The 12452-nt window shown below is 53.0% G+C and overlaps 3 protein-coding genes across 3 annotated transcripts; 2 read left to right on the top strand and 1 right to left on the bottom strand.

The window, feature by feature from the left end:
* Nucleotides 1–24: 24 nt before the first annotated feature.
* COCSUDRAFT_67575 (hypothetical protein) lies at nt 25–5207 on the top strand (the record flags this gene model as incomplete). The annotated part of the gene is made up of 15 exons (XM_005644797.1): nt 25–78; nt 199–327; nt 461–681; nt 816–883; nt 991–1123; nt 1222–1327; nt 1496–1624; nt 1763–1835; nt 1973–2190; nt 2390–2516; nt 3014–3264; nt 3622–3780; nt 3974–4024; nt 4148–4294; nt 4584–5207. The coding sequence occupies 15 exons, from the start codon at nt 25–27 to the stop codon at nt 4764–4766; spliced, it is 2049 nt and encodes a 682-aa protein (XP_005644854.1). The 3' UTR covers nt 4767–5207.
* Nucleotides 5171–8808, bottom strand: COCSUDRAFT_67574 (auxin efflux carrier). Its single transcript, XM_005644796.1, has 8 exons — nt 8654–8808; nt 8545–8564; nt 8257–8405; nt 7942–8134; nt 7159–7754; nt 6576–6904; nt 6077–6189; nt 5171–5800 (listed from the first exon to the last, which is right to left on the bottom strand). The coding sequence occupies exons 1-8, from the start codon at nt 8727–8729 to the stop codon at nt 5663–5665; spliced, it is 1614 nt and encodes a 537-aa protein (XP_005644853.1). The 5' UTR covers nt 8730–8808; the 3' UTR covers nt 5171–5662.
* A 1156-nt stretch (nt 8809–9964) lies between these two features.
* COCSUDRAFT_18832 (regulator of ribonuclease activity) lies at nt 9965–11324 on the top strand (the record flags this gene model as incomplete). Its single annotated transcript, XM_005644795.1, has 4 exons — nt 9965–10054; nt 10436–10549; nt 10854–11018; nt 11271–11324. 4 exons carry the CDS (start codon nt 9965–9967, stop codon nt 11322–11324), a joined length of 423 nt encoding a protein of 140 aa, XP_005644852.1.
* Between the last annotated feature and the right edge of the window lie 1128 nt (nt 11325–12452).

Here is a 12452-nt window from a genome sequence, read left to right as displayed (position 1 = left end):
TCGCGACAGGCATTTTCGGTGTCAATGGCAGCAATCGGGCTTGCGGCCTTCGCGATTGTCCTGGCTTTGGTTGAGCAGGTCTGAGCCCAGCCTTGCTGATGCCCTTTGCTCAGCCCAACCTCACTGTTGCTCACGTGATCAGACCAAGTAAACAAATTATGAATAGTGGCAGCTTACCATTGTTCCTGGTGCTGACAGATCGTCCTTCAGATTCTCAATGACAATGTCAGCCGGGGCAGCGTGGTCTACGAGAAGGGACACATCCTGGTGCTTGCCTGGGCGAACACTCAGAGGGACAGGGAAGTGATCTGGAAGATTCTGGCCCAGGTGAGTAGTACCTGCGAGGAGCATGAAAACCTGATGACAGCAAGTTAGCAGTCCACTTGCCCTGATCACAAGAAATAGCTATCCATGCTATCGCTCAACACAACGCGCAAATAGCTTCTCTTGCGATGTGCAGCTTTGCTTGGCATATCGCACCGACGGCGGCCGAGTCATCGTGGTGCTGAGCCTGGTGCCAAAGACAGAGATGGAGGACACCTTTCGAAATATCATTCCAGAGGACGAGCGATATGGCAGCACTTTTGTCTTCCGCCAGGGCAACCCTCTCCTGCCGGATGATTTGAGGGTGGTTGCAGCTTCCTCTGCAGCTGCCACTGTCCTGGTCTCTGATACCTCCAGGTTTGCCCACTTCACCCCATCTCATCCTGCAATCAAGCGGTCTCATGGCTTCATCTGCTCCCATCTTTCCAAGGGGCAGTTGCTTCGTATTCTATCAGGTAAGGCCTGCTGAAGCACAGGGTTCTTTGCTGCAGGGGACCAGGAGAAGCAGATTCGCAGTCACTGCGCGCTGCAGTGCTCCTTGATGAGCTGGACTTCCCAGGTTCGTGGGTTGCAATGCACACTGTTTGTGCTCTGGCCATAGCTGCATTGTGAGGATGGTGTGCTGGACTTGAGTGTGCACTTAATGCATTGTCATGCGTGCTGCAGGGCTGGGGAAACCTGATCCGAGGCGGGGCTACGTTGTTGTGGGCCTGCAGACTCAGGAAGCTGTGGGCCTTCTCAAGTACAGCTGCTCAGCACGCGTCATCCCTGTTCCCACAAACAACCTCAACGCTCGAAGGTCAGCCACCTCCCAGCTCTTCAGCAAGGCTCATGCAACGTTTATGTGCCTCTGCCGTTGTCTAGATTTCATGACTGAAGACCTTTGTCATCATGCAGGATTTCCCGCAACATACAGTACCCTGTGCTGACCTACGTCTCACAGATGCTGCTCAACTTCCGGTCACGTGCCCAGGGTTACCTCATGTCTTTCCAAGCTGTACAGGTAAGCAAACGTCTCTTTCCCTTGGACTCTTTCTCTGGCTGATTCTGATTTACATGGTCCCATGGTCCCTCTGCACACACTCTGGGATGTTCAGCTTTCCTAGCACTTTGAGGAGCGCAGACAGATTAGCAGACAAATTGATATCTTAGGATGGTGCGTGTGATGCAGGGCATGCACTTTGGCGAGCTCTATAGGATGTTTCCAGATGCCATCATCCTGGGCATAAGCGACAAGGTCACTGGCAAGACAATATTGAATCCCCCTGCAGAGACTCTGCTTGGCCCAGACGACAGCCTGGTATGATTTTATGGTCGAAGCATCATCTCAGACAAGGCGCTCATTATATTGTTGAGTTGTTTACTGTTTTATTTGCTGAGTTTGGTGTCTGCTGCTTGAGCGCTTGATGTGCATCTTACAGTGATAAATCTGCTGCAGGTGCTCATGCGTCCAACGTCTATACCGGAAGATGATTACCGCCCTCTCAGGAAGCCCCTGGATGTTGACCTAGGTGTGCACACATGAATTGACAACATAAATCAATGAGAACCCCGGCTTGTTCCTTTTGCAGCTTCTGCATTTATGCTGTCGTTGAAACCTTATGAGGAAATCTCATTGCATGTCCATGATGTCAACTTTGGTTGGCAGGTGACTGGAGCTCTGAGGGGTATGTGATGCGGAGCCGCGATGAGCAGCCGGTGAGGGTGCGCGGCTCGCAGAGCATGGATGAGACCAGCTGCAGCTCGGCCATCACAGGCCAGCCGCTGGTCATCAAGGGGCCCAGGAAGAAAAATGGGATTGCCGCCCAGGCCGCCGGCTGCTACATCATGCCCATGGAGTACTCTGCCACCTCAGAAGAACCAGTGGTACACCCCTGCTCTCCTGTTTACACCCCTCCTTGCCCTCAAGCTGTCAATTACTTGATGCTGCAGCAGTGTGCATCTCAACATATCTGGCTGGCTGCCTCCTGTTCAACCATCATCTTACGCGCCAGCCAAGACATCCGTGATATCTATGACATTCTTAATGGTTCCTGGCATGTGAGACTGTGTTGTGCTGGTGCAGAATGTGTTGGTGTGCGGCTGGGGCGACTCTACCTTCATGATAACACTGCTGCACAGCCTGGATGCGGAGCTTCCCAAGATGAGCCAGATCACCCTGCTCAACCTGCAGCGCAAGGAGGACGTCCTGGGTGAGCCACCCTGCAATCCACCCTGCAAGTGAATCTGCACCCATCCCTTTCATCTCGAGGCTTGCTCGACAGTGCTTCCCTTGCTTATGTGGAGCAGTAGCACCCCTCCGCCAGACCTCTCCAAGCTAGCACCCAGCACACAGCCCAGTCACCACTGACAATGAGCAGCAATCACAGGACGTGTTTAGAATTGCAAATGGGATTACATGTGCTGTCAAACCAATGATTTTCTCCCCATGCGGGAGCGCTTGTTGAACACCCCTCTCCTTGTTGTGTAAAGCTATTGCACCCCGCTAGGACACCTTTCCAAGCCATCATCAGCGCCCGGCTTGCATGGCCCCTGCTCGTGAGCAGCAGTCAGAAGAATCTTCAGATGGCACCCATTTGGCAATTCAGTCCGTTGAACTGCCGATCAGATACTGGTCTAGCCTTGCTGAACAACCCCTGCTTAGTCAGCAGAGGGCGCGGGGTGTGAGGATACTCTCTGCGGCGCGCAGGCGTGGCGTGGGAGGCGGCGCAGATGAGCCGGGCCTCGGTCATCCATGTGTACGGGGACCCGCTCAAGTACCGCGACCTGGAGTCCAAACTGGAGGTGCAGCGCTTTAACAGCGCGATCGTGCTGTGCGACGCTGCCTGGGTCGACCCCGACCAGAACGCGGCTAACGGCATCGCCCTGCGCACAAAGGACGACATGCTCCGGTTGGATTCCATGGTCATGACCGTGCAGCTCTCCATCCGCAAGCTTCTGGTGCGCGCGCAGACGCGTTCCCTCCTCCTGGGTTTCCAATGACTCATAGGGTGTGGGGGTTTATGTTGTTGTAGACCCCTGAAAATAAGTTGCGCCCCTCGAAACCTGCATAGCGGCATGGTGCAAAGCAATGCAGCCCCAGCTATCTGTCATGTGTCGCCATTTTGACATTCGCGTTGTTGGTCAACTGTGCCTCTTCAAGACTCTCCCTGCTAACAGCTGCCCTCACTGGGAACATGCTCTTTTCGCCAGCTGAAGAGCCCACAGACATGCTGTGCTGCATAGTGGCACGGCCAGCTGTGCTAGTCGACAGCATTCCTCGCTGCACCAAGTGACAGCAGCATGTGGTGTGGGCAGGAGGAGAGGGGATTCCCAGACATAAACATCATCACAGAGAAGATAGCGTTTCAGGGCATCACGCGATTTGAGGACCGCGGGCGCATGCCGCTCGGCTCCGTGTTCAACATCACCTCCTTCAGCGCTCGCATCCTCAGCCAGGCCATCTACAATCCCAAGGTGCTCAATGATCTTCCCTGCACACACCATTGCAGCGGCTGGGACGCCTTAAGGAATTACATGTGCATGGTGACATAAACAGTAAGGGTGATGGGTATCTGATTACAAATTACCGAAGTCTCCATGGTGGGCCTGTGCTGATGTGGGGGAAGTATTCAAACGTCCTTGCCAACTTGATGTGTGGTGTGTGCAGGCGGTTATGGCCTACAGCGAGTTTGGAAAGGACACCGAAATGATGGTGCAGGTGCGGAAGTAGACCATGGCACTGTTTTGGGTGGCACTGCTGTCCTAGAGGTTCTACCTTGCAAAAAGGGCGAGACACACATTGAGACACCTTATTCTATTGTTGCTCCTGTGTATATTGCAGGACAGCTCCAGCTTTGCCTCTGAAGGGGAGGAGGTTTCCTTCCTGCAGCTACAAGCGCGGGCTATGGAAGTCGGCCAAGTTCTAGTGGGGTTCTATGACATCCCCAAGTCTGTGGAGCAGCCCCTGCAGCTGGTCATCAACCCTGAGGTGACTCACTGGAGCCTTTGCCACTTTATGAGCACGGCGTGTTTCTCAGTGCTTCCGCGTGTTGTTGGCCAATCGACGTCAAGTCCATTTGCCGTTGTGATCACTTGGCTTGCTGGAATATATATTCAACGCCCCTGAGAGATGGGGTGACAAATGAAACCAAGGGTGATTAACAAGAAACCCATCAGGGTAGATTGGCCTCGCGACCGCTGCGGGCGCCACGTGTGGAGCAGTGTTGCCAGTGCATGGCGCGGCAAGTGTGAGAGCTTTTGCCTTGTTGATGCTGCAGGGGGTGGATGCACGTTCGCGCAAGGTGGTGTGGAACAGGAATGATAACCGGGTGAAGCTCATCTGCCTCTGCAAGAAGTCGGACCCCGTGGATTGCAAGTGGCCGATCAGTCCTGAAACGAGGGCGACTGCCAGCCAAGAGAATGGGGCGGGGTTTGAGGCTGCCCCAGAGGTTGCAAAGTAAATGGGTCAGGGGTGTCCGACAGTTCACTGTTGTGGCCAGCACATTGCTGGCATGTTTAAATGGGTGGTCTAAGTTGTGGGTGGTGAAAGGGTTTGGTTGATGCTGGATGCGCACAGCTACATGCTGGGTGGGTGTCAATTACTTGTTACGCAGCAGTTTCTAGCTTACTTCTTGCACATGTACAGCAGCCATGAGAGGCTAATGCCCATGGCTGTGCCATTTTTGGTAGTCAGATTGGTGGCAGAGGACCGGTGCCAGACTTGGCTGCAAAGCACTGCTATTTACAAATAAAGCAATTGAATTTGTGCCCAGTTTGGATTGTTGACCTTGTGATGGAGCAATGATATCGATGCGGGTGTTTCCAATTGCGCCATGATGTGGCAGATCTTCAGATCTAGATTACAGCTGGCTCCTATTACTTGTAAGTTATATTTGGCATGCATCTGCTTTGGATCTCATCTTCTAAATTTGTCTTCAACCTGACAGGACATATCTGCGCTTGGTGCCCGTCGAACCCTCTATGACTTTGGTGTCATTCTGCCGCAAGACACAGGAACACAAACATGTCCCAACACAATCTGAAAGGTGCCACTGAGCGGCAGTCTGGACATGCGACAGTGCAAAAAAGGCAGTTGTGTCACAGACGACCACTTGTGCAATTCTAACACTTAAACTGCACCTGCAATTCAACCTGAGCCATAGTATGCTTACCCATGGCAGCCACATGAAAATGGCACCATCACCACGCATTCACAAAAAAGGGAGAAATTGTGTCTGCAATGTTTGTCATCCACATCCTATTGGACTGAAAAGTTCTTTGCACACTGACCAGCAGATTACTGCAGTAAGATGAATAAAATGAGCACAGCAGGAATGTTGACAGCAAGAAATCAGCATCATAAGAGCCCAAAGACGCCCATGAGATAGATATAGATGACCATCCAGGCAGCAATGCCAACGATTGACACCATGTATTGCCAGAATAAGACAGAACCGCACTCCTGCTCGCAGCTATGGTACATGGCGCACACCGCCTGCAAGCAGATTTCAATGTAAATTATTCTGCAGTGCAGTCATCAGCTTCACTCGCAAGAACAGCTTAATTTGGAAGAAAAAAACTTGGCCCGTCATGAGGAAACCTCCGGTTCTTGGAACAGGCGGGACTGAATTACGGCTGGCACCATCGCTTTGCCAGCTTCCTGCTAGGTCATATCAGCCTCTTGCAGGTATTCAGAAGGCCAAAAACTCTACTCTTTCAGCACGGCAGCAAGTAGACAGCTCGATGAGCTTGGCTGGTGAGAGGTGCATGCCTGGATCTGGTTGCCGGTGGGAGTGGCGTTAGTCATCAGCATGATAAATGTGAACAGCGGGTCCGGCTGCTTCCACCAGCCCAGCCGGTGTGACCCAAACACCCACACCGCGCCTGCACATGCCAGCACTCCCTTACCTCATGCACCATTGTGAGCCATTTCAAGGGCGGGGTTCATGGCAATCCTCATCATCTCTGTAGCAGCTTGCAAGCATCATCATCAAGGTAGCAGCAGGGTGCTGCAATTGAGGAACCAGGCTAGGCAGAAAGAGGGCATGGTGCTAATCTAGCAATTCGCTGCGTACTAAGAGCAGCCAGAAAGAGCGCAGGTTCCTGCCCCAATCAACTGCGCACTGAGTACAGACAAACAGTGCGAGAGGTCCTGCACCAATGGTGTGCGCATCGAGGGCAGGCAGAAACAGCGCAGGAAAATGCAGCGATCAATGCACCAAGACCCGGAAGAAAGAGTGCGAGAGGTCCTGCAGCGATGGAGGGCGCACCGAGGGCGGGCAGGAAGAGGAAGCGATTGAGGACGGTCATCAGAATGGGCAGCCAGCCGAGCGAGCGCGTGCCGGGCCCTGGGCCCTTGTGGAGCACCGCGCCCAAGATGAAGGAGATGAGAAACACGAACGCGGCCGCGATTGTGTTGAGCGCGGTTGTGACAAACCCCAGCGGCGCGCTCTCTGCCGGGAACATGATGTTCTTGAGAAAGGGAACGCAGCCGACCACCAGGCCCGCCAAGCTGGCGATTGTCGGCGGCGGCGCTACCTTGTTGAACCAAGAAAGTGCCGTGCGGGCGATCTTGGCCGCCCGGGTCTCCTGCCAGCCCCTGTCACATGCATGCGCTCTTGTCACCCTCGGGGGATGTAGGAAATAGGACTTGAAAGATGAAATGAAAGGAAACTGGCTTTGGGCCCCTGGAGTACCAAACTCCACCGCAGACCGGACAACAGACTTGGCACATAGAATAGCAGCAGAACAGGCAAAAGATAGGAGCAGGTACCGCTTCAGGCTTCAAGAGCGCTGCATGAGCTCAAGAGCATGCATCATGCTTTTCAATCCAAGACATGGAGGGGCCATTACCTGATGTGCAGCATGTCCACTATGCTCTTGCTTTTGCTGCTCCCGCCCACTCCCGACTTCCCACTGGTCTGAGCCTGCACCAACTCCATCTCCTTCACATTACTGTGCTCCTCACTGGCCCTGTGTAGCTGCTCCCCCTCACAATCCTCGGGCACACTGACAGCCAGCATCGCGCGCCGCGCATTCAGGCTATTCAAGCGCTCGAAGGCGCCCGCCTCGCGCGCGCCGTCAGCCTGCCAGCTCACTGCCTCCCCAGCGCGCTGCCACGCGCTGAAGGGGCTCGCATGCGCATGCGCGTGCCGGGCCCGGCCGGCAGCGCCCACCGGCGCCGAGACACTGCTCGTCAACGCGGCGCGCCTGCTCTCCCTTTCAGCCCAGCGCGGCTCGGCAACGGCGCCGTTCGCATCGGCCGCTGCGCAGCCGTCCGGTGGCGGCCCGGCGATGACGATCTCCTGCAGGCCGCTGTCGGCTTTGGAAGGGTTGCCCGCGGCCGGCTGGGGGGCCGGCGCGGCCTCTTTGGGCTTCAGAATGGCAACCGCCACTGGAAACGTCAGAAAGGCGGACGCCGCAAGCCCAATCGCCACGTATGCGTACCCCTGCAGAGGAAGGGTATTTTCTCAAAATAGATATTAGAATTCTCAGGTATCCGAGTATCCGATCTGAGAGGCCTAGTATGCGAGGTGAGTGTCCCACGAGTAACCAGGCATATTAAAGAATTGTAGATCAGCAGCACTGCTTGCCATGCAGGCTAGCCGAGCAGTGTGGCAGTTGGGGAAGGCTCACATTGGAGGTGCACTGGTGCCCCAGCGCTCCAAAGAATGGCAAATGCTCCTGGCCGCACATCGCTGTCACCAGCATGAGCAGCGCTGAATTGGTGTTGCCGAAGGCTGAGGCTGCCACAACGATCTTCCGGTGCTCTGGTTTAGTACCGGGCATGCGACTGCTGGCCCATCCAGTCAGCAATGCCACCAGTCGGCTGCACATCACATTTGGAGTTTGGAGTACAGGAGACACTGGTTTTCATGCATGCAGCTTCTGCAAGAGATGAGATAGCGGAGATATCAATGACGAAGGAATTTGGATGCACAGAGTTCTCACCTGACGATGATGTTCACTGCCAGCGGCCACCAGAGCATAAGCTCTGAGGCGGTCAATTGGGGAGCGATGTTCACGAAGGTGAGGGTGGGCAGGAGGAAATTGAATGACATGTAACCCAACGACCGTCGCATGTCCTTGCTGACCAGACCCTGTGCAAGACATCAGATCAACACCCTCGGTCTGAAATCTTGGTATTTCAGATCGCTGGTTTTGGGACCATCTCCAACGGCAGCGTTGCATATAAAAGTAAACCCTTTTTATCCAGTGCCAGAAGTGGAGCTGCCAAACCTGTCTTGCGAAGTAGACACCTGCACACAGACATAGTCTATTGAGAGGGCTCTTTCAGAAAAACCGTGACGATTACCAACTGACGCAAGGTGTGTGTGGGAAGGCAAACCTGGAAGACATATCAAGATTAAATTTAGTGTCGATAAGAAGGCGCCGAGAAGTACAGTCGGGGAAAACGCTACCATTGGGACGGCCGACTCGGTGATACCCGATACTTGGCCCAGTGGGTTCAGCACCGGTACCGGTGCAGAATTTGAATGCCAAATCGGTACCCTGAAATTTCGACTCGTGAAATCATCGGTGTCACACTGTTGCTGCAATGCGGTATCCAACCCTATCAAAGCAGCATGAAACAAAATCAGGTTCAGGTTACGCATGCAGGTTAAGTTCCTGATCAGGTTCAGCTTCAGGTTCACGTTCAGATTCCGGTTACGTCTCTATTGACGTACCCGAATCCGTTCTCCCCTGAATTTCATAAATTCGCAGTTTCCGGCTCTATCACAAATATCTACGACCACTGTAACAAAGCAGAAGTGGACTTTGTGATTTGAATATTCCTCGCAGTGGCAATGGCGACCCAGCTGGCTTCAATAACCGAGGAGTTCCACCAACTCTACCAAGACCACCCTCAAGAGAAGGCTGGCTTCACATTCAGGCCCAGCGGAGTCAAGAACGGTCTCCAGTCGAATCCGAGTGGCCTCTCTATCTCAATCGTCCGAAAACTTAGCAGTTATGTGTCTACAAAGCCTCCACCCACACCCCCAGCCGGAGCCAGGGGTGCAACCTGTGATCTGCTCGATGCGACCTTCTGCAACCTCGACGTCGATTCGGTAATTTCTGACTCACTGCTTCAAAAGCCATCAAAGAGTATCAGCAGAGAAGTTGTGAAAGGTTATTCCCGCAAGCTGTATCCGACGGTTGGCACCAGATTGAAGAGGGGCCGTGCTAAAGGGTTATCCCATTTTAGGCGATTCAAATCTAGTACAATGTGTCACTCTTGTACAATGTGTCAATCTTTGCACCTGCGTGAGGTGAAGTGAGGCCAGTGCAATTGTAGGGCCTTACTGGTAAACTTCAACGATCGCAACCTAGCAATGCGCAAGATGTTGCACACCTCTGAAATACCAACGTCTGTAGTGGAGAAATTGTCCCTTCTAATGCGCATTGTCATTTTCTGTAGGCATGGAAGGCGATGTCGGACATGGACGTCCGTGTAGCCGAGAATGTCTTCAGGCAAGCAGCATGCAGCCCAAATAGCTCTTTCACCTGCAGAATGCCAGCACTGAACCACCCCTTCTTTGTACTTTCTACCTTGGCCTGAAGTGCTCTTCTAGTTTTTATTGTGAGTAGCTTTGATAAATGGGCTGCACATGTCACTGGCCGCCTGTGGTGGAACAAAAGTGTGAACGAGTGTAATCTTATGGATTTCAGGGACTATGGGGGCAAGACGCGCTTCAGCGGCAAAGCAATCACTATTCAGTGCCTGGAGACCAACCAGGTGCTTCGCGAGGTGAGTGGCTCACTCATAACACCCCTCACCCTACAGCAACATGCATGCATGCGAACCTTGCTAACCTGACTTCATCCGCGCCCCTTGCATCATTTTCACTGGCATGACTGGCATGGCTGGCACTCGAAGACTCAGCAATGGTGAGGTGGCACTTTGGGAAGACTGAGCTTTGGAGTAGAGCACAGTGAGGGCGCCATGATGCATGCATGCATGCATGCAAGCAGAAAATGCTGGCCTGACTTCATCCGCGCCCCTTGTCCCTTCGCTGTGCATAGTCCGGCGTGGGGCATTGGCACATTGGCGAACTGGCTTTTTGATCAGTCCGACTTGGAAGTCAGCAAGCGCAAGGCAGCATAGTGAGGGTGCCATGTGTGCATGCAGACATTGGACGAGGCGGGCGAGGGACGAGTGCTGGTGGTGGATGGGCAGGCTTCAAAGCGCTGCGCTCTGCTGGGCGACATCCTCGGCGCAAAGTTGCACCGTAACGGCTTCTCGGTGCGCGTCCCTTCTAGGCCTCTAAAGACCTGCAGTGCACAACACGCTGATCCTTGCCCATTCCCCTTGTTTCTAACTTACTCACTTGCTAAGATCTGCATTCTCATGGCAGTGTCAATTCTTCTGTTGGCAGCCCCGAAGGCAGTCAGGTTGGATGCCTGGCAGTCATTACTTGCACGATGTCTGCAGACACACCTTACCTCTGTCAGAAACAGGTAAGGGTGACTAGTGGTGACTAGTAGTGACAATTGGAAGGGCTCGCCAGAGGTGGAAACCTGAGAGGAGGCTGGCATGCATGCTGCAGGGAATTATCATCAATGGCTGCGTGCGCGACACGGAGGACTTGGGAAAGCTTCCTGTGGGCGTGAAGGCGCTGAACACCTGCCCCGTCAAGCCGGGGAAGGCGCCTGTAGGAACCAAGGGCGAGCCAGTCACCTTTGCTGGCATCACCATCAACACGGGTGACTGGGTGTACGCCGATGCAGGCATGTTTTCCTGAGCTTATTTTGAATTGCAGTATGAGTCATCGAAAGTGCTCCCGGGCCGGGAGATGTTTGTATTGTCCATGCACGCCTGTTTACACAATGAGTCAGCCCTCCTCCCTACCTTTGCGCTCGTACTGCCTTCCATGTCTGCATTCTTGCCTGACATGATTCTGATTGTGATTGCATAGTGAGAATCATGGCTATGTCTTTACTGTCATTTGCAGCGCTGACAGCAGATCTATGCCTGTGCAGATGGTGTGGTGGTGTCCAAAGAGGAGCTGGTGATCTGAGTTCCTCACCGGGGAATCTACAGGAATCTACTCGTGGGGCTCCCCACCCCAACACCCACCTTCTTTTGGCGGTGTCAGAGAGGACTCGCCCCTTGTTGGAGGAGCCTCTGCATGCTTGCGGAGTAGCTCATCTTCTTCGCACGACTATGCTTGTGGCCTTCCTGGGATCGAGAGAGCCTGCTGCACTTGGACGGATACTTCGTTTTGTTGTTTTTGACCTGAAAGCATTGACAGTCCGGGTTTCCAGAAAATCACAAGAGCCAGGTGCTAGGAACCAGGCCTGTTGATAGCATGTCTGTGTGCCTTTTTGCTGTGGCAGCAGTGCCATTTCTGTTCCTGGTAAATGCTTAGAAGGTTGCCGCTGCTGGTAGTACTATTGAAAACCGTCCATCTTATAAGGTGCAAGTCTGACAGCAAATCTCATTAGCTGTGGCTGGCCAAACATTGGACTGCAGGCTATGTTTAATATTAATGCAACCTTTGGGGTCCTTTCTTCTTTCTGCTGCAGAGTCTTGTTGCATGCTGTTTCATCCAGAATTGTCGAAGTTATGGGCTCAGCTGTTGCCAACACGTCAGGATGATGTAGTGATTACAGATAAGAAGCACTAGTGTCTCAAGTCACGATAAGGCTTTCACTCCAAGTCCTGGAGGCGTCAAACTTTATAGGATCCTCTTCATAGCTCTTGGGAGTCGTAGATGATTGCTGTGGGTCATGAGCTGGTGCTGGGCCATGATGATGATGATGATGATGATGATCATCTTGATCATTTAATGTTTATAAGTTATGAACTTAGCAAGTGAAGGCGGCTAGCTATACAGCGCCGACAAAATGGCAGCTGTGATGGAGTTATGTATGCAATGCACCCGATGAGAACTGAAGGGATAAGCGCGTCTTTGATGTAAATGTGAATGACTCTCGGACGTATTGCATGAGAGAGAGAGAGAGATTACACTTGTGCATGAGCTGTCCTGATGGACAAATCAAATTTGGAAGGCTAAAACAGGCTGCACCTGTTATCCATTAAAGCAAATTGCAATGCTGATAATGTTCATCAAGAACGCACAACACTGTGGGACACCTTTCTGTGACTGCAGAGTTGAAATTCTGGTCCTCCATCCTGTGTAGTA

Source organism: Coccomyxa subellipsoidea, assembly GCF_000258705.1.
Source record: "Coccomyxa subellipsoidea C-169, whole genome shotgun sequence".
Taxonomy (NCBI): domain Eukaryota; kingdom Viridiplantae; phylum Chlorophyta; class Trebouxiophyceae; family Coccomyxaceae; genus Coccomyxa; species Coccomyxa subellipsoidea.
Note: the sequence above shows the minus strand (reverse complement) of the source record. Positions and strands in the feature narration are given on the sequence as shown.

Bases quoted from the DNA above. Each gene is read 5' to 3' on its own strand.
- COCSUDRAFT_67574 (XM_005644796.1), bottom strand. From the start codon at position 8,729: ATGGTAGCGTTTTCCCCGACTGTACTTCTCGGCGCCTTCTTATCGACA. The intron at 6,905-7,158 runs GTAATGGCCCCT...TGCATGTGACAG, and splicing joins GTGGACATGCTGCACATCAG to GGGCTGGCAGGAGACCCGGG. The intron at 5,801-6,076 runs GCATGCACCTCT...ATCTGCTTGCAG, and splicing joins CCACCGGCAACCAGATCCAG to GCGGTGTGCGCCATGTACCA.